The sequence below is a fragment of the Podarcis liolepis genome (assembly GCF_965112155.1).
Source record: "Podarcis liolepis genome assembly, chromosome: 14".
Taxonomy (NCBI): Eukaryota; Metazoa; Chordata; class Lepidosauria; order Squamata; family Lacertidae; genus Podarcis; species Podarcis liolepis.
Genome location: NC_139569.1, coordinates 45823828 through 45845865, shown reverse-complemented (window position 1 = coordinate 45845865; position 22038 = coordinate 45823828). Strand labels below are relative to the sequence as shown.

Here is a 22038-nt window from a genome sequence, read left to right as displayed (position 1 = left end):
TGAAGTTTTGACATGTACACATAGCATCAGTTTGAAACACCTTCATCCTCATTTATGCAAGCAACATTCAGCCTATTCCACTAAAATAAAATAAAATACAGAGTTGTATCCAATATAGCGCTAAGTAACTTGTTTCATTAGCCCAAGGATTTACACTTGCGCAATGGATCTGCCCTCACCCCACATGCCCCATAAATCTGTTCTGGGGGTTTCCTCAACCCTCTGGATCAGGGGTCAGCAAACTTTTTCAGCAGGGGGCTGGTCCACCGTCCCTCAGACCTTGTGGGGGGGCCGGACTATATTTTGGAGGGGGGGAATGAACAAATTCCTACGCCCCACAAATAACCCAGAGATGCATTTTAAATAAAAGCACACATTCTACTCATGTAAAAACACCAAGCAGGCCCCAGAAGTAAGCCAGAGATGCATTTTCAATAAAAGGACACATTCCACTCATGTAAAAACACGCTAATTTCCGGAACGTCGGCAGGCCAGATTTAGAAGGCGATTGGGCCAGATCCGGCCTCAGGGCCTTAGTTTGCCTACCCATGTTCTGGATCATAATTGGGTTGTGCACAGTGGGAAGAGAGGATTTGAAAGTTGAGTTGTACAAGCATAAATCATTGTGCTGATGGGACGCAATATTTGGATACTACTGATATTTTGGATGCTCTCATATACACCATTATAGATAAAATGTTGTTGCTGAAACAGGTAAATATCCTATTAAAGATATCAGTAAAGCACAATAAGCTGTGTCTCTGCTAAAACCCTGTATAGAGTTTTCCAAACTGAGTTGCCAATGCCAAACTTCCAAGAAGCTAACAAAGAAAATCATGTCATTATCAGACACTTAGATTGCATATAATACTTACATAACTTAAAAATACCAAGATTGTATTATGGTATCATAATACAATCTAAGAGAGATCAATGCACCACTTTAAACCACAGGCACACACTGGTGTTTTGTTTTTAAAATACGTGGCAGATTATGATAGAAATAGAGGAAAATTATAATGTTTGCATGCATATGCACATGCAAACAACCCCACACATTATCTAGGACTAAAGAGGTAACTCTGGAACAAGCAGCAACTAGTTCAACCAAACAGGCATGGAACAAATCCATTTGCTCCAGTACCTTAACCTCAAATATTATGATATCACTTTGGATCCCTCCAACATTGTTCCTTTACCTTTTTAAATTTGCAATTATGGGTTCATCCACAATGTATTTTGTAGTGTGCAACTAAAACTGGTGCTTGCATACTAATGCATCACATATTCAACATGAAATTACAACATAGGATATGTGAACCACAATTTATATATAGTAAAGTGTCGTTACAAACACAGCCTTGGTTTATGGGGACTCTAAGTTTTATATACCATAGAACTGAAGTGCATTAAGTTCAGTTCCCAATAACAGTTTTCATTTCAACATTCAAAGGAAAAAAGAATGGGAGTTTTTCTGATCCCTCTTCGTTATACTTTTAAGTTAAAAACAGACATTCTATTGAGACATTTCCAGAATAAATCTAGCCATGGCAGTTAAGCAGTGTGTAGATTTTTTTAAATGTTGTATTTTTGAGCCCTTCAGGGCTCTGGGGCTAATTTATACAAGGCACAGGAGATCCATAATCAGGTCTCCCAATGTTTTTATTCAGGTTTTTTTCTTCAGCCGGAACTCAACAGAATTTTGTTCTGGCACCTCTCAGGTGGGCACCATTGGCATTATAAGAGAACAGGGTGAGTTCCAGAACCTCTTTTTCCTAGAAAAATAGCACTGTTTTTACTTTTATTATGTATGAAGTGCTAATAGGCAGCAATGAATGTTTATTCTGAAAAGTTCTACAAAACTTGTGTCCAGCTTTAATATGGTCCGAAATCACATCAGAGAAGATTTATAAGGTCCATCTGCGTAAACACTCTGAAAGCAACGTATTAATTCAAAGGAAGAAAAATTGTTTCAATAGTTGTTTGCATCCAGTATATCTGAAGGAGCGTCTCCTCCCCCACCGTTCTGCCCGGACACTGAGGTCCAGCTCCGAGGGCCTACTTGCGGTTCCCTTACTGCGAGAGGCCAAGTTACAGGGAACAAGGCAGAGGGCCTTCTCGGTAGTGGCGCCCACCCTGTGGAACGCCCTCCCATCAGATGTCAAAGCGATAAACATCTACCTGACATTCAGAAGACATCTTAAGGCAGCCCTGTTCAGGGAAGTTTTTAATATGTGACATTTTAGTGTATCTTTCATCTTTGTTGGAAGCTGCCCAGAGTGGCTGGGGAAACCCAGCCAGATGGGTGGGGTACAAATTATTATTATTATTATTATTATTATTATTATTATTATTATTATTATTATTTTATGCCTCCATTAACAAAACCTGTCATTTTTGCCAGTCTACAGTGAGAAATTGCACTGTTTTAAATGTTTCATTTCTTTTCCTACCCAGCTGCCTGCCTGCCTGCCTTTCCCTTAAGAAAAATAGTAAATGTCAGAATAAGTTAGATTTTTAAAATAAAGTTTTTGTATTTCCAATTTAGGATCACATGTAGGAACTGATCTAGGTACAATTATGGCCCAAACAACTACAGGGTTTCTAGTGCAGGATCCTCTTGAAGCCCCTCCCTTGGTGCTATGACAGGTGCTATTATGCAGACTTGATTAAAGAGGAGAACAAGAACTCTATAAAAGGTGAAAGTGAGTTTTAATCTGGTTTATAGTTCATAATTTATTTTAAGACTGATATTTAGGAGACATAGTTTTATTAGGAAATATTTTCCTTTTCCTTTCATTTGGCAACATGTGATTGTCAAAGGGCAGCAGTCAGAGTTATCAGCAGGTATTTCCCAGGATTCCTCTAAGTCCAAGAGATAGAGCTATATTGCATTCTCCCAAATTGCAAGTTATTTGTTACACTTTTCCTACTGCAACCTGAACTCCAGAAATCTAAAATTCAACTGAAGTTGAGAGCTGAACATCAGCAACTAAATGTCCTCCCAGCTCCATTCTTCAGGTGCTGTTACCTTGACGTTAAAAGGTTACACATTCTTGCTACCCACAAACCCGTGATCAACCAAACTCACTCATATAGTTGAAGTAATAAGAAAAAATAAAATGAATAGCAGTTCTAGATCAAAGATACTTGGTGAGCCAGTTATTACTGCATGTAAAAAATGGTGCACTGTCAACACTTGCAAAGGACACACCCGATCTCTATTAGGAAAAGTTGTAAATGTATGAACAATATTTGAGTGACTGTTAAGCAGGAAAACGTGGAAACCAAAGCAGAAGGAAGGGGGCAGGAGAAAGATGCACAAGACTTTGGGAGATATCAAATCGCATAGTTACGAGTTTGTCTATTGGAATTATCCAGCTTAAACTGCAGAAGGATTTTATAGCATTGTTTTGTCACAAGGTTGTTATCTGTATTTTGGAACATTCTAATTACCATAATTGGAAAGAAGCATATTTATAAATCTGAGCTCAAAACATGAAGCCAGTACTGTAAGCCAAAATATCCTAATCAAATTGTTTACCATCTACATTATTAGCTTTACTCATGACTTGTATGTTGACACATAGAGCCATTTCCCATTTCATGTAGGAAGATTCTGTAATCCAACGCAATATGCTGGTTGCTTTCTTTTAATGTCTTTTTTTTTAAATTGCAAGAGCTGTTACCTTAGATAGCTTTACATGTTTCCACATCCACTATCAGTTTTACATAACTGGGACACCCTTCAAGTGCTCTATAAAGCATAAGTCTCAAAGTTACAAGTGAACACAAAGCATATCTTCCTGACGTACAGTATTAAACTTTGTGCTTTGAGTTTATATGAAAGTTATACACAACACTGAAAACTGCATTTCAGAAACCCAAGTAATCCATAACAGAGAAACTGGACAATGGCAAAACAGATGGAGCGTGATATTTGACTAAGTTTTACTCAGAATACACCTACAAGAATTAATGGATCTAACTTAGTCATGCTAATTAATTTCAATCGGTCTACTCTGAACAAAACAGTCCTGTGTGTTTATTACTGTCTTTGTAGGGCCTAAAATGGCTAGCATCCACCTACGTCAACTCTATTACAGAGAACTACAATATTGACTTGCTCATCACTGTCTTGGCAAAGCAGCACTGTTAAGTAGGTATGCTGGGGATAGCAACTGAAGCTTTGGCTTTATCAGTTCCTTGTCAGCCAAGCTGCCTGCCTGCCTATGTTAGCCACTACACATTATCTAGCACCTATTTGTAGCTAATGGTGACCCCATTGCTTCACCCTATACGGACTTCCACTTCTTTGACCAACACCTCTTCATTCCACCCTATATTTAACACAGTGTTTTCTTACACTTAAACCATAGAACTCTGTACCCACATTTGTTCCCTTGCTAGGCTTGTAGCTCCAACCATTTCTTTTACTGTGGTATTACTCACTGTTGACCCTAAAATGTACATTTCTTTGAAGCAGGTTCTGTATGTTACTGACAAGACACTACTGTAAAAGGCCGTGTATAGAAGTGTAATTTCTGGCCTGTACTACCAGTTTTACCCAAGACTCTATTCCTCAGGCAGAGGGACCACAGCAACTAAGGCTAGTTATTTTCCAATGGTATGGGCTATATGAGAAGAAATGAAAGAAATGCTGGTGAGCTAAAGGAAGAAGTGCCTAGAAAAGAAGGCGGCCATAACTGCACACTCATCAAAATACGATTTTCACACAAGCACGACACCTTCTGCCATGCCAGATTCTTCTTTTACCCTTTGAGATTCTTTGGCATACTCCACTTCCTCCCATCCACATTCCCAGCTACTATGTTCTAGAAACACATACACATTTCCCCCCAAATACATGTCTATGCAACAGATATGTACACACAAACCCAGATGTTACATTACTCACTCATATGTTCTTTCCAGACAAATTGCAATATTAAATGAAGTAATTATTTCTACAAAGTTTTGATTTTTTGTGTGACTTTATTTTTCTAGAACTGTTCTATTTTTGCGTTAAGATAGGAAGCTTGAAGCTATACTTTAACAATAACAGACATTATGGAATGAAGCTTGCAAATAGGTTGTGCTAAGGACTGTAAATTAAGAAAAACAAAGGCTCAAAATTTTCAGGTGGAAGAAGCGGCAGCAAAAATGTTGCACCACAAACCCTGTATGCTCTCTAAGGTAAACTGGAGGAGCTTGTTTGGGGTCATTAGATTTTGATGAATCATAAGCTGGGGTACCGTGAATGGAGTTGAGGTTTGTCTGAGGTGAAGCAGGATTGGTGCTAGAGCATTCAAGTCAGAGAAATGAATTCTGACAAGCTTCATGGTGCCTCAGCAATCCAGACATCTACTTTTGCTGCAGGTGAGGATCTACTGAAACCAAAAGTATGTCTCCAGGTTTATCATATATAAGGAAAATGTGAGAACGTTTGCGGGGAAGGAGCAGCATTGCAAAAGCAAAACCTATTATTTATTAAATTTATATACCACCCTTAATCTGAGGATCACAGGGCAGCTCACAGTACAAAACCACAAAAATACGTAACATAATAACAAACAAAACAATAATTTTCCCCAAGCCATCAGAATGTAAGGGAGTTAAGCTCCTTTGTAACCAACAAGTTTAGCTTGTAATCAAAGTGAATGACTTTTCCCGGATAGCTCGTCCTTTTAGATTCTTCCTCCTCAAAATCAATTTTTGAAAGCTGCCTAGCACAAAAGTCCCTGAAACTATTCAACTGCAATTTGAATGTTTTGTTTGTTTCTTTGTTTTGACCCAGGAGCACCTTTTGTGTCTGCAATTTTTAGACCAACTCTCCATAAAACACTAGGGGAAATTAAAGAATTCCTTCTTTTTTACACACCAAAAAACTGTGATAGCTACGCTTGTAGGGCAACCACTGCAGCTGCTCTTCTGAAATTTGGCAGGATTTATGCCCTGGCAACCTTGCTTGCAAATGTCACCCAACTCCTACACAAAATAAAGTTACAATATTTCTTGTTTAAAAAAGATCCAATTTCACAACTGCCTAATACAAAAAGGCCTTGGACCTATTTGCCTGCATTTGAAAAGCTTTATCCAGAATGGAGGGGCAAGTGAATTGGCTAAAACGCCACCCATTTCTCTCAAAAGTTATAGCCATTTTCTAATTTCCCAATAGTGAACTGGAGGGTGGGGAACAGAGCAGAATCAGACCCTGAAACAAACTGAGTATCCTTCCAAGAACCTTGGACAGCAAGCAGGTCTGAACTGAAGACTGTGGTTGGTTGGTTGGTGTAGACTTTTATAATTTTAATTTGGTTGTCAGCTTAGCATAAGCTGCTGTGGGAGACATAGCAGAATAGTGGTATAACTCTTCTGATGAACAAGACAAATGAGAAATGGGATCTATGGGAAAGATAATATGAAAAAGTTCTAATAATAACCTTACCAATATTTTATCTTGGTTATTTCGGAGACCAAATTCCATTCTCTAACTGGCTCCGCTCTCTCACATATTCACTACAATAATTGCCTGTTTTACAGAAGAAGACTGAAAGCAGAATGGCCTTTTTTCTAACATTGGCTCGTGAAAATATTCATAGCTGAAAATGTACACAATACATATTTGACAGTTCTTCACTGTGAATCCCAGCTCATCCTTGTACTTACAGGCTGGCTTGGGCATGTTATTTTCTCTGCCGCAGCTCACTCATTCCCAATGGGGAAAGGAGCCATTCATGGAAGGGAATCAGGAAATACTGCCAATATTACCGGTAATTTAAAGGGAGTGGTGGCCTTCAGATACAATCAGCCAAATACATTAAATGAAACCAAGTTGAACAAGAAGATGCCCATTTTAAATCCTGCAACTGTGAGAGGACTTTCTTTTCTTCAAGTTATCCATCAACATTTTACTATAGCCAAAATGCTGTGTTTATCACAAGTTATCATTCCATTCAGCAGTGACAGACACTTGATTCTTCCTGCTTTAACATTCTCTTAAAATTCTTATTAATAATATCAATAAATACAATCGATCCAGTATTTGATCCTCTACTTCTGGTTTATCTACCACTGCCAGGAATAGGATGCATGCTCTTAAACCAATGATCAAAATGTCACAGCTTGGGGACACCGGGTTCTCAAGACTGCTTTCCAAAAAAACTGGGTGAGATCAGAATACAGTTTAATAATAAATGGAAGCATAAAGTGTTTTATGTTATTGTGGGCACTCCCTCCAAGTGTAGAGTCTCATGAGTATGTGTCATCTAAGCTGCAATAGAAAACCAAAATGGAAGCCCAGGATGTGATGCCTTGGGACACAGCAGCAATTCTTAGAGGGAGGTAAATAATATTTTAAAACAATCTGAGTAAAAATTCAGCATAAATTTCTATCAAAATATATAATTTGTTACAAGATGGACAGCTCAATGGTAGCTTAACACTGCAAATGAAATGTGTATGTGTCAGTTCTATTCCTACTTACTTTATAGCATTGTCTAATTGATTTACCTGTCATTTGTACAGTGGAGCCATTAAGGACCCAGCTCACATGGCATATAATAAGACCAGGCCCACTATCATTCAGCTTTCCATGTAAAGATGCTTAATGCATGCTACAAGCATGAGAAAGGGGAGATTCTTGGCTACCACTTCTACATGATAAGTGATGACTCACTTTTATATCCTGAGGCAAAAGCATCTGCATCAGTAATCAAAGGACCAACTTTTGAGAGGTCTGGGCATATACATATATGCTATTTATAAAAGTAAAGTGCTGTGACTTGAAGGGAAAATCCAGGCTTTCACATATAACAGAATTCAAATGGGAAGGATTTATACAGAAGTCTATGAACTCAAAATCATGTGAAAAAGAAAGGCATTCCACGAGATCCCAACAAAAGAAAAAAAATGGTTAGAAATGGTTAGATCAGGGAACAACACAAAGTAGAAAGGCACTCAATGAAGAAGCCAGCATTAGGATAGCAGGAAGCCTAATATAGAAAGTAAAAGGGAGGTAACAAACAATCCAATACTGGGCTTGTTTTCACAGAGGAACTAGAAGACAGTTCCAGAGATTCTCCCCAGTCCTTTGATCCTAGGAAGGAGGAGACACAGTAAGAAGGTGGCAAACACAGTAAAGCACTACAACCAGAGGAATAGTTTTGGGTTCAAAACCAAAAAATGTGACAAAGACAATGGGTGGGTTATACCAGGGTCACAGGAGGGGTAAGGGTCACTTGACTGCCTCTAGATACTACAGTACTACCACTGTAGGGTGCTGAACTCACTCTGAAGGACGCTTATGGTAGCCTGGGCTCGTATCCACGTTATGGCAGGATTTTGCCTCAAGTCATTCCTTCTGGGATCGTTGCTCGCCCTGCACTCATAAGTCCCAGAGTCTTCCAAGATAAGGCGAGTAATTCTCAGCACGCTCACGCCATTCACCCCGTAGGCAGTGTTAATGGTGACACGGCGCTTTCGAGCACCATCCCATAGCTGTTTGAAAGATTCAGCCCGGTTGACTTCAGCATACCACCACTGGATCTCTGGAGTGGGATTCCCAACCACGTCACAGTACAGCTCAAAGGCGTCCCCCGTGAGTTTAGTTTCTGACATGGGCGACTTGACAAACCCAGCTAGAGGGAGGGGCAGCAGAAATGTAGTGACAGACCAGCAGAAAACAGATCTTATAAAGAATAAAGCAAATGAATTGCAGAAAAGAAAAGAAAAACAAAGAAAGACATGCTCATCTGCAATAGGAGCTATTACATGACTTTTAGAAGAAAAGAGACAGAGCTTACAGCTTGTAGAAAGCTTTTATTTTGTTTGCAACCTTGCAAAAAGCTAAGCTCTCGGCAGATAAGCCATCAGGTTTTAACAATTTTACTGTCTATGAGAATAAACTGGATGGAATAAAATATTGCATCTGGAAAATGCACACATTTTCTCTTTACTTTCTAAAATGCCTAACAAATGGCTAGCGGGGCATATAAAATAATACTTCAATAACAATTGCTTTTGTTGAACACAAATACATTCTCTTATTACAACTTTCGGGTTTAAACGCAGGTATTAGGAAAAGCTGTCCATCATAAGAAATGCTCTGCTATGACTCTGCTTTGACCTCAACATGATGTATCAGGAATTCAGAGATATAAAGTGACCTAAATTTCCTGCAATGGCCAACAGCCAGATATTCTAAGTTGCAATCCTACCAGTACAAAGAATATAATATAATATTACATTTATTTAAAAGCTATTGTTCCACAGAACCTATCTAAAAAAGATTACACAAGTTGTCATGCTACAATGGTTTTAATTTATGAACTCTATGTAATTGTATATATTAGACAAGCTCTCTGAAAGTCTTGGTCATTATTCATGATATTCAGTTTCCTTTAAACAATTTTGGTAAAAGTAGAACAGATTTAAAAGGTATTCTCCATACACAGATTTCTAGGGAAGACTGCTGATCACACAAACTATGTAAAGAGACTTATTAGAGCTCTGTATCAGTTATCAAGTCCTAAAGAACCAGTTACTAACAGTTACAACCAGGGTCAACTCCACTCAGTTCTACGCACATGGGAAAAACCTGAAGCCCTCATTATTCCTCACATATACAATGTAAAGTTGTTTTGACAAAAAAAAAATCCATAAAATAAAATCCAAATATCACATTACACTCCTTTTATTCAAACAGGCTCATAAACTGGATTGTAAAGTAAGTTCAAGAGAACTGTTATACATATGTTTGTGTAGGAACTACATAGCCCTTTTAAGAGTTGGTTTTGTCAGATGGCCATTTTTACAAAGGAATGTGCTGGGGTGGGTCAAATATTTATCTGTCCTCTGGCACCCTGTGACCTGCTTCCATATTCCTGCACATCCATGCTAGTCTTGTTCCTCGGCTTGGCAAAACCTGAACATTGTTTGTTGCCAACTTCCTGCAGTATAATAAAGTTGTCTTTAAAGACAGAGAAAATGCTATCATTCTACAAAACAATAGCTAATACCAGAAAACATGCAAAACTAGAAAACCAGTGAGATACTATTCACAATTTTTTTTTTTACTGGATATGACACCACAAGTATTAACAATTCGTATGTCTACTTAAACATGAAACTCACTGGCTAACCTTGGGCAAGTCACTATTGTCCAGCACATTTCAACAAGTAAGAGGAGCCCTCTAATTCTGCAACATTTTTGATTCCCTAGAACAGTGTTTCCCAACCGGTGTTCCGCGGCACACTACTGTGCCGTGAGACATCGGCTGGTGTGCCGTGGGAGGGAGGCGGGCGAGAGGCGGCGGCGGCGAGGATCCGGCGGGGGTGGGGGGAGCGGGGGCCGTCGCGCGCAACCGAACTCACTTGGCGCGCTGCCGGCTTGTCCTCCTTCAACCCGGGTCGGGCCAGGCCTGCTCACGTCCCCGGATCCCCTAGCAGCAGCCGCACGCTCTCCAAAAGCGCAACGCTGCGCGCAACCGCTCGGCCAGCTGGTGCTCTGCGACTCCGCCCTTTCCCCTCCCAGCGCCGGAGGGTTCGCGCGACCGCAGCTGTTCCCTTTCGCAGCGCGCGGGAAACAATTCCAGGCCGATTGCCTTGTGCCGAAAAGCACCGCCTCTCCTTCTCCAGCTCAGGCCCGGGCCGCCGGCTCCCCGAATGACGTCACGGGGGCGGGGCTTTAATGGTGGTGTGCCGCGAGATTTTTTTCCGGTAAACAGGTGTGCCGTTGCCCAAAAACGTTTGGGAAACACTGCCCTAGAAGCAGGGGTGTTGTCAGTGGATGGCCCCAGGGGCTCAGGTTTTTTGCACTGGGCCATTTATCTCCTTCCTCTTACTTCTCTTTTTTAAACTCATGAAAAAATGTTATTCACGGGGTGGATTTCTCCCTGAAAATCAGCCTATAATAGCATCTATACTTACAAATTAGCATATGCCTATTTGTGCCATGAGCCTGTGCCTCAACACCCAACCTGCAGCCTGAAGGCATATTGTGAACTGAGATGCTACCCATCTCCTCCCTCTTTGAATCGGCTTATTCCCAGCAGCTCTGAAACTTAGCACATGCCTAGTTCTCTTTGAAGAGTACCAAAAATGAGACATCCACATTCCAACAGCTATCCTTCCAACAAAACCAGACACACACTATTATGTAGCAACAGTTATATGTTCAGTTTCCCATAGTCTTACTCTGTTTGATATTAGAATACCAAGCCTATGGACTGGGTATTTCAGATTGTTTCCCCCAGTCTCCAGACTTTAAAATATAGGCATATATTAGGAAACCTACTCTTTGCAACTCCTGTAGCCAAGCTGGCACCAAACGTATTACTCTGCTTTCCTCTGGACTACATCAGTGAGAGAGAGAGAGAGAGAGGTCTTGTCATCTGGGCAGCCCAGGACCTCCGTACATAGCGCCCAGGCTTGCCACTAGGGGTGATCACTTTGGCCCTGCTAACACAGCGGTTTGACTTCACCCCCAGAGGCGCACTCCATGGTAACTCGAGACAGTATGTCAAAAACTCCTTGTTAAGTAAGTCTGGATCACTTTATAGACATCAACCTCTGTATTTTTCTTGATAGAAGTTTAGATTTGTTTATCTTCTAATGGAAAGGAACACTGCAGTATTGTACAATTTAGTCACTTGCCAAACATACACATTCATGCAAGAACCATGGCTGGCATTCTGACTTATTAAAAATTAAACATTATGCTGGGGTTTTAATAAATTCAGCAGAAGTTTGAGTAATTTGTTTAAAATTTGTATTTATAAGCAGAAGAAAAGGATGAAAGGTCCTCCAATGTGAATATAAATCCCAACATTAAAACATAATGTGGTTCAGTTCTCAATTTCTACCTAGCTAGTCATGAACTGGGTCACATTATGTCTTCTTAATAAATTTATAATGTGACAAAAAGGTATCATCTTACTGAGAGCTTTTCTGGATAACATTAATGCTGCAGAAACATAATACATGCCTGTGCTGCTTTCCTATCATGCTGAGCCATTTCCATTCAGTTCTGAAGAAGCTGCTAAAATATACATAGCCTAAATATAAACACAAATGTATTTTTCATCTCTTGGGTTCCAGCTCAAGTACTAACCTTTGCATATGATTTAGGAACCAGTTCAACTACTTCTAATACATTTCATAAATACTTATGCAACTTATATGGCTGAAGTGCAACTCCTTAAATCAGAAGTGAGTATTGTTTAAAAACAGTTTATATGCATGCATTAATACCACAATCTCCAGGACTCTGTCAAGCCATGCCTGACCAATGAGAAGAAAGAGTAAATATCAGTCTCCAAAATTATATTTCTATGCCAGCACACAGAAATGAAACAACAACATTCTAGCATCAATAACCTTGGATCTTAAAAGTTAGTTAACTTAAGCAAGTTCACAGAAGGAAAGTTTCCCATCTTCTCTTGCCCACTGAAGCCACCTGTAAAAGCCTCTACAGAGCATAAGGGAGAAGGCTCCTCTGAATTGCGTGGGATGGGGTGCTGTGGACTAAAGGGCTGGCAGAAACTTGTCATATGGACTTACAGGTTGTTGGAAGCTGTTAACACTCAAGGCAATCGGTTCAAATAATTAAAAATAACAACGAATATGCCTCTAAATGGTTGGGGGAATCTGGGTTCATTTTCATTCTTGTCTACATAGACTGCTTTTATTCCTTTTTCATATTTTAATTCTAGTGAAGCACAGAAGGCTAAACTGAACTTCTCCAAGAGCATTCAGTAATGTTTTTAATGTCAGCACTGTAAGTGACAATTAAGCAGCCCAGTCAGCATCGGGATAGAGATTGAGGAAAGCCCAGCACGTGGCAGGAAGCAATGCTCGCAGTTTGGCAGCAAGAACATCCTCCCATTGAATGTGGTAGAAACACTGCCAAGCTGAAGCATCATTTTGAAATCTGAAAACAAAGCCCTAACCTTCTGCTACACTCTTACAAAATTAAGTCATGACGGCTGTTAAAGACATAGGAAGAGTTCAAAAAGAATGCTAAGACTTCATAGATTCCGGCCCTTGCAAATCAAATCACCAGAGGCAATAGCCCCAGCTCAGCAGTACACATGCCCCCCTCTATGCAACACATAGGTCTTTGGCCAGAAACAGCATGAAAGACTTGCACTAGTTCTGAACAAAAGAAGTTACCTTAAACCGAGTCAGGCTACAGGTCCCTATCAAAACTCAGTATTGCTTTCACTGACAGACAATACTGTCTCTCCAGGGTCTCAAGCAGGGGTCTTTCTCAGCCCTACCTGGAGATAAGCTAAACCTGGCAAAAGCAGAAGGTGCTCTGTATGGTGGTAGGGAGAAGAAAAGCTGGATGGAACGCTAGGTCAGACCCAGCAGTGCTCACCTTACCCTGTGCCTCTTTTTTTCCTTTGAGGAATTAAAAATGATGATGATGATTATGTCTCCATTTATAGCTTTCCTTCCTCCCAAAGAAGCCCAGTGTAGGTCTGAGTTGGCTGGTATTGGGGAAAGTACTCTTTTAAGCACCTGGGTCCAAAGCCATGTAGGGCTTTGTATTCCAGTACTATTATCTTGTATTTATGACAAGTGAGACTCCTCCATCAAAGTATAAGCAATTGTAATGGGTCTGTCTTCTGTATTGTGTGACTCTTGGCGCCTTCCCTCCTTTCCTGCACACAGAAGCTGCCTTATTTTTTCTTTAGAGTTGATTTGATTTTGGCCTTTGTGTCACACCCTTCATAGCAGCTCCCCTCTCCTTTCCTTCTCTTTTTTAAGAGATCCAACTTTTGGGTTTCAGTATTGGAGAAGTAGAAAATTGAACTTTGTTCATCTTAAATCATATTTTGCTTTTCTTTCAATCCTGCTCCTTTCCAATCCTACCAACTTCTGAGACAAAGTAATTCCCTTCCTTAATTTGTGCTGTTCCCTAAAAGATATTTATAGATCAGTTATATTCCACTGAGCCTTCACTTTTTGCAAATTTAGTTCTTACTCTTCACCAGTCTGTTGTGATCATTTTATACACATGTTGCCTTTATTAGCATTTTGCCCAGCTTTCTGGATAGCCTATCACCATGGCTCATTCCATGGCAAGCCACAGTTCACACTAGCCATAGCTGAGAATCAATGCACAATTTCTTTACATTTTCATGCCACTTTGTAAGAGACTGAAAGCAGCTTCCATAATGCAAGTAACATTTGAGCTTCCAAACAAAGCATCTAGAGTCACAGCAACAACCATAACTATAGTTTGTCAATTCAATCATGCCAAAATATAGTTAATGCAAATCATGCTTGCTAGTTCAGGTTTATCACTTCCAACAATCACTGCCAAACTATTGTGGTTTTTGGCACAGTCTGTTTGGAAGCAACTACATTGGCACCACAGAGCGGTATTAGTTTTCTTACATGGACCCCAGCTACCCTCCTGTGTATCCTGTGATGTGCAACCATTCTGAAATATTGTCAACCACTCAATCAAATAGTAGAGAGTGATATCCAATTCATGGGAGGGGGAGTTTAAAAGGAACTATGGAAATTTTTTTACTTCCAGTTACCGTATTTTTCACCCTATAGGACGCACCGTCCCATAAGGCGCACCTAGTTTTTTTGGGGGGAAATAAAGGGGGGGAAATTATTTTTCCCCCCCAGGCGCGGGGCTGGGGCGGGGGAAGCTCGGGCTTCCCCCGACCCCAGCCCCCAAACAGGCAGCTCTCTGCAAGCCGTGGGAGCCCAGCACTGGCTCCCGCTGCTTGCGGAGAGGTCCGCGAAGCCTGGACGCGCTGAGCTCAGCAAGCACAGGCTTCAGCATGCAGGCACCTCTCCGCAAGCAGCGGGAGCGCAGCGCTGGGCTCCCGCTGCTTGCGGAGAGGTGTGCGAAGCCTGCATTCGCCCCATAGGACGCACACACATTTCCCCTTCATTTTTGGAGGGGAAAAAGTGTGTCCTATAGGGCGAAAAATACGGTACTCTCAAGAGCTTTTAAAAATGCTAACAATAATTCTGAATCTTTTAATTTAAAGAATCAGCATAACTGAGCTAACTGACCTACCTGCTTTGCATTATGTGTTAAGAATTTTATTTTAACAAAACCGGCTGTAGGGTTGTTTGGGTGATGAGAAGATGGAAAGAAATGTTTTAAATAAATAAATGCCTTATTAATGGCATATTTTAATTTTTGAAACATGATCTCAAACTTTTGAAAAAGCTTGCAAAGGTGTTCTAGTGATTCATATTGGGAGGCTACAATAAAAGGTACAACAAAAGGCTACAATAAAAGGACCCCTGGACAGCTAAGTCCAGTCAAAGGCAACCATGGGGTGCGGCACTCATCTCGTTTCAGCCCGAGGGAGTCAATGTTTGTCCACAGACAGCTTTCCAGGTCATGTGGCCAGCATGACTAAACCGCTTCTGACGCAACGGAACACCATGACGGAAGCCAGAGCACATGGAAATGCCATTTACCTTCCCACCACAGTTGTACCTATCTATCTACTTGCACTAGTATGCTTTTGAACTGCTAGATTGGCAGAAGCTGGGAAAGGGCAATGGGAGCTCACCCTGTTGCGCGGATTTGAACCACCAACCTTCTAATCGACAAGCCCAAGAGGCTCTGTGGTTCAGACCACAGCGCTACCCACATCCACAATATTGCTTCCAAAGAACAAATGCATGCTTCAAGTTTGAGAACTTTGAAAATTATCATGTTACATGGGCATGAATGGATAGAATGAGACAATGTCCTTTACTGGCAGCTCCACCTATCACAGAAGCAGTGACTTTGCAAACCGAAAGAGAAAGGTTCTTCCCAATGAAAGCCAGTGTGGTTAGTGTGTCTGTAAGACCAGGACCTGGGAGACCAGTATTCAAATCCACACTCAACCATGAATTTCATTGGGTGTTACTGTCCTATACGTGCCTAAATTTAAGTCCCACTGTGCTCTCTGTGTGACCTGTTTTGCTATGGCTAGTTACAACCCTCCAAATACCACAAACAGCAAAAAGAACCAAATAAATTCTCCATGAAAAAATGAACAGAAAGTGCTGCATCATGGGAGGGGTGTGACCACTAGCCATTCAGTTTTTGGGCCCATAACCTAGGTTCCAGGAGCCATGTGACAAATAGCTTTTCTACCCCAGTTTCTAACACTGGTCGCAGGTGGTTATTGGAAAGACTGCCTCTCCCCCCACATCCCTGCCCATTCACTACATTCAGCTGGAGAATCTTTGTTGGGTACACCAAATGCAGCAGTTGACAGGAAAGGGGCACAGGGCCTTTTCTGGCTAGTTCCCTTTATGGAACACCCTATGCATATAAGCCACAAAATGACTTCTGCTATTAGTAACCTTTTACACAAGCCTTTTCTGATTAAGGTTTAACCACAGTTGTACTTTTATCTCTTCACACATTGTTTCTGGTGTTAATACATTTATATATATTGTAACTGGGATCTTTATCTTAACCTATTTGCACTGCATATACTGTTTTGATTTCACTGTATGCTGCTTAGATACATTAGTTAGAAGTGGTATCTGAATTCATCTCCAGTATCCAAAGCTGAACTCTGTACATAATTTTGCCGTCTACTTTGACTTTGTACACCTTCAAAACCAAAGATATATTCTGATCTCATTTTGAACAGTAGAACTTAAAACAGTGCTGATAGAATGCACGGTACCCCAATATAGTATTTTGAATCTGAAGTGACCAGGATAGAGTGGACTGAAAACCAGGGCCCGTTTATAATTCTTATAGTTCTTTGTATTATTTATTAATCTTTCATTTTATAGTTCTTTTGTTTTATTTATTGTTTTATTTGTTTTATTTAACAGAATTTATATACTGCTTAATCATCAAAACCTCTAATCAGTTTACTTAGCTGATTAACAAATGTTCTGCCTTGAAGAATTCAGTAATGAGTCAAGTCCAAGCCAGTGAAAATAATACAGTATCACTGGCATGTACTGTAGTAACAAAGAGATTTCTGAGCAGACCAGTCTGGACAAGTGGGTGTTCTCAAGCAGAGTATTATTAGAGATTATTTAAATAAAGATTAAACTGCATAGGGGCTAGAGCACACCCATGTCATCCATTAGGGGAAAGAAATATGATGCTGTAATTATAATATCTGCATAGGTAAAATCATCACCAGCTTCAGGAGTTATAAAAAGTTGTGTGCACAGGATTGTTGTTGTTGTATTTTTTAAATGATTCAATTGGTTATTTTCCAGCTAGGAACAAAATACAGTAATTACATTCATTTCAATATGACAACAACCAAAGGCAAAAATATGAGCATTGTAATCTTCCAATTACTGTTAATAATAGGAAAAAGAAAAACAAACAGCAGCATCTGATAGTGACCCTTAACTAAAATACTAATGCACAAAGAGAGGGTCTAATAGTCCATTTCAATTCAGAGATACTGGCATGAAAAAGTATAGATACTACAAAAGCATATGGGAAGGTTGCCTCAACAAGGAGACATCCAGATCATTGCCTCTTGCCCCATCAGTGCTGGCAGTCTAGGGGCAAACCAAATGTTCTGCAAGAAAACAGCTACGGGCAGAGTAGCTTGGACTTCACCTCAGTGACAAGACACTCAGTGAGGTAAAAGGACTAAATCCAAGGCTTTATAAGAGCCAGAGCAGGTCTACTAGAACCCAGTGTCACCTAACCACCATGCAGAGTGCTGAACCCTGCAGTGACCCGGAAATGTCCTAAAGGATGCCACTAAAAGGACAGAACATGAGAGAAGCAGGTTGTTTGCAGTTTTTTACAGAGGTTTTTTTTCAATTACAGGTGATTTCACAAAAGCAGGTGATGACCCAGAACACAAGACCCATGTAAACTGGGGGTTGCCTGTATCAGCAACACTTGAGTGCAGTGCGGTATCAGCAGCCCCTCTTCTGCAAATTGTTGTGGTATCACAGATTGCAAGGCACAAGGGGAAAGCCTATACTCTTCTACTCTCAGAGCCACCCTCAGCCCATAGTAGCTTCTTTTTCCTTCCTAAAAGTAACTACTAGCAAATGCGAACTAAACCATGTCTACATCAAAGACTTGTCCCAAAGAAGAATGGAGAGTATACCTAAAGTAGACATTTTTAAAATATTGGGAAAGCAAACGGAGCTTACATTTTCTGTTCAAATTGGTGCTTGGTTCTGTTATTTAAGTCCAACTGATAAGGGTATTCTAAAGTTTACAATTTGTTCTACAACTTGGTTGCCTGCACCATATTGTGGGTTTCCAGTGGGGATTTTACCTTTGCTGTATATGGCTCACAAGAACACAAGCTGAAAGATCCAAATTAATATTTTGCTTTACTGTTCACTCTAAGTCTTTACTGCCTTCCAATTCTACTTTCACAGGGGTGTGTACATGAGAAAATTATGGTGGCTTTACTGTCAGCAAGGTTCTTCGGGCGGTTTCCAGCTGCAATCTAAATAGCCATCAGTTATATAGGAAAAACCCAACCCACTGAAGGAAAAAGCCTGAGGGCAGAGACTAACTTACCACTGATTTTTATAATTCACTCCAGGAAAGTTTTTGGCTTAAAAACCAGGGAAAGACACTTTAAATCAGGCTTTCTCAGCCCTCCAGATGTTTTTGGCCTACAACCCCCATGATCCCTAGCTAGCAGGACCAGTGGTCAGGGATGATGGGAATTGTAGTCTCAAAACATCTGGAGGGTTGAGGTTGAGGAAGCCTGCTTTAAATAAATAAAATAAAGGAGGAGGGCACACCACATTCATCCAATCTACACATCACAGGTGCCAATGTATCCAATACTAAGAGGCTCACAATGGCAGGTAGCTTTATATTAATTAAAGCAAGGACTTATTCAGCAGTTGGATGTTTTTTGAAGACTGAAAGGTAACTTTCAGAACAGCCACTCTTGGAACTGAGTGCGTTCTTACTTTTAATAACCATCCTAATCACTGCAATAAAGAATTTGAAACCCTTCTCTTCTCTTCCAAGCACAAAAAATACAAAACTTGTGCTTTATGAACTGTGCATGCCAACAGGGGGTTTTCAAGTCCAGCTACAGCCATTTGAATGCAGGCACAGGGCTTCTTCAGCCTGATTCCCCTTCCATGAAGTAATATATTGCCTCTCCTGCAGGCATCTGCTCACTATAACAAAGCGAATGTTTGCAGAGGTCCAGTCTATTTTATCCTAACAAAGTCAAATGCCATCACTTTATTCAAAGCCTACAAACACATTCATCATTTAACTCAAATGTGAAGAGACTGTTCACCTCATTTCACCTAAACAAAAGAGACAGCATAAAAGATGAACACTTCAGACAACAGCTAGCATAAAAATCTCCAGATCTTTATTGTCAGGCAGCATGTCTGACAGAAGTAGAATATAGCCAAATTACACAACTGTGAAGTTATATAAGGAACGAGTTCCCACTAATTTTCTGAGACATTTCTACACTTATTTCCAAATCCATGTCTCCAACCCTACAATTCTCTTCTACTTAAGGTGGGGTTGCACTAACCTAGTCCAGATTTTCAGGCATTGCTTCTCTTCCATTCTTACTTCCTTTTGCTAGCCAATTTTTTTCTCAACAAGCTTGTCTGAGTCAAGGTTCAGAAATTAAGTACTCACCTAAGCTAAAACCCAAGAGCCCAAATTACAGGAGAAACACAGTAACCGAACTGCTGTACATAGCAAGACAAAAAATATTTATACACAGGGTCATTTGACTTCTTTAAAAGGCTACCCAAAAAGCCATTGTGCAACATTAGAAGATACTGTCCACTCAAATATATTTTTCAAGCTAGGGAAAAAACCTATGCTTCTACACCAATAAAACAGTTTACAATGCCATTTAACTTACATCTGTTTTTATCATGTAATACTGCCCCACAAGTACACACCTACTGAGCAAAGATGATACTGGATTTTATGTCTAAATACATGTTCACGCTCAGCCTTCTCAGGCATGCTAAACTTGCCTTTAATCAACCTGTGCTCTACTGGCTTCACTAATAATCATTATGCACTTGGTGCAAATCAATGTCAAGGAGGAGACATATGCAATGCTAGATTTCTTACAGCACTCTTTAGAAAGAAAAAAAATCCAGGGTTTCCATCACAGACCTATCAAAAGAACGCTTTAGTTGCTAAGAAACTAAAAAGCAATTGCATTATAAATCATTTAAAGAAAACCAAAGATGCAGTAGGTGGATAGAGATGTACCAGGAGAACAGCACACACTGTTCAAAGTGGCACACCCCAAGAGGCTACGAAAGAGAGGGAGGAATGGCTACCTAAAGCTTGCACCTACAGACTCCTTTTGGCTTAGAATTAGATGTATCTAAGGATTTTAACAGCCCTCTGTTTCTAACTTGATACGTTAGGTACTATGACAAATTATCAAAAAGAAAAGCTCATGATGAGAGAAAACAAAAGGCTGTATGAGAGTTATGAAGTGCTCGCTCATCAGCATGAACTGACATACTCTGCCAAAAACCTATTGCAAGTTCCCTCAATCCCTACCTTATCATGTTCACCAGAGTGTGAAACAGCAGTTTCATTGGCCATCTGGAGTAGTTCATGACTACATGTTTTGGATCCTTGGTTTTCTTCTTCCACTCTCTTCCCTGACCCACCCCCAAGGCTTCCCTCTTCACAGCTTTCTACAATTCATATTCTCTCAGCTGCCATTTTCATTTATATAATTTTTATTCTTCCCCTTCCCTCTGCTCCAATGAACTTAGGTCAGGACACACTGCCCTGCCTCCCCCCTTTAATCCTCACATCAGCCTTCTAAGTTATTATCCTTATATTGCAGATGAGAGACACAGTCCAGCTAAAGGTCAGTCAGGAAGCTATACGGCAAGGTGGAAATTTGAACTAGGGTCTGCGTAGTCACAGGCCAACATTCAAACCACTCTGCCACACTGATTATCAGCAGTCCTTGAGCACGCTTAATGCACTTCAGGCAATTGCCTTATTATTCTTACAAAGAACTCTGCAAGATAGAACAAAACTGCTCTTTATATACATATACTTAATGTAAAGCATTTGTATATCACCTTCCATAAAGTATCCCCCCCAACAGTTAGCAGTCGGTATTTTTTAAAAAAATAATAATAATCCACTGTAAACAGCATTGATAATTATAACAATAGAGCTTGTCTGATCCAAGGTCACCTGGTGGGGGTCCCTTCCTGCAGCAGAATTTGAAACCACGTCCCTTTGGTCATCTCAGGCTCACCCCCCTCCTTCTCTTCCACACCCACCCCACTGCCCAGTCTACCCCCTACCCAGGCTTGCCGGCCCTCCCGTGTGTCCCCCCTCCAAGCTAACCACCAGAATGAGTGATGAATGGGAGGCCGCCCGGCCCAAGGTCACTGCCAAGTTAATCTACTGGGCTGAGCCAGCATTTGAACCCAGCTCCCGCAGGGAGGTGCTCCTCCCCTCCCCCTCCCTAGGCTCCTCCCCACACACACCTGAAACGCCCCGCCCACCGCGCGACAACCTCCCACCCCTTGCGGCATCCCCCGCCGCGGGACCAAGGCGCCCTCTCCCCCCGCCTGTCAATCACCGCCTCAGGCGGGTTTCGCTCTCGGGTTCGCCTCCCGCCCCCACCCGCCCTCCCCTCACAGGCCCCGGCCGCCCTCTCTCACCGTTCTGCGCGCCGGCCGGCGTCGGAAAGAGGCTCCCCGCCGCGGCCAGGAGGAGGGAGAGAGCCGCGGGGAGCGGCCCGGAGCCCCGCAGCAGCATCCCGGTCCGCAAGCCGGCTGAGGAGAAGGAGGGCAAGGAAGGGCGGGAGGGAAGAAAGAGAGAGAATGAGAGGAGGAGGAGGAGGAATGAAGGAGCGCGAGAGCGGGGGTGGGGGGGAGGGGGCGCTCAGGCAGCAGCAGCCGCTCGCTCGGTCTCCGCCGCCGGGCGAGGTTCCTTCTCCGCCGTCCTTCCCGTCGCCTTCGCCCGCCTTTTTCCCTCCCTTTTCGCCTCAGCGCAGCCGAGCAGCTCCTTCTACCGCAGCGCCGGAGCCTCGCGAGACTTGGGCCCCCACTTCT

At 41.4% G+C, this 22038-nt stretch overlaps 1 protein-coding gene across 2 annotated transcripts in view; it reads right to left on the bottom strand.

Annotated features, from left to right (window-relative positions):
- The window catches only part of NPTN (neuroplastin), a 47472-nt gene extending 25434 nt beyond the window's left edge, over positions 1-22038 (bottom strand). Inside the window, exons 1-2 of one of the 2 annotated variants that reach the window (XM_083475946.1) lie at positions 21646-22038; positions 8292-8639 (exon numbers count right to left, since the gene is read on the bottom strand). In XM_083475946.1, the coding sequence (XP_083332072.1) occupies positions 8292-8639; positions 21646-21742 (445 nt within the window). In that variant the 5' untranslated portion in view covers positions 21743-22038. The remainder of the gene's footprint in view (positions 1-8291; positions 8640-21645) is intronic. The other variant, XM_083475947.1, reaches the window with a different exon arrangement.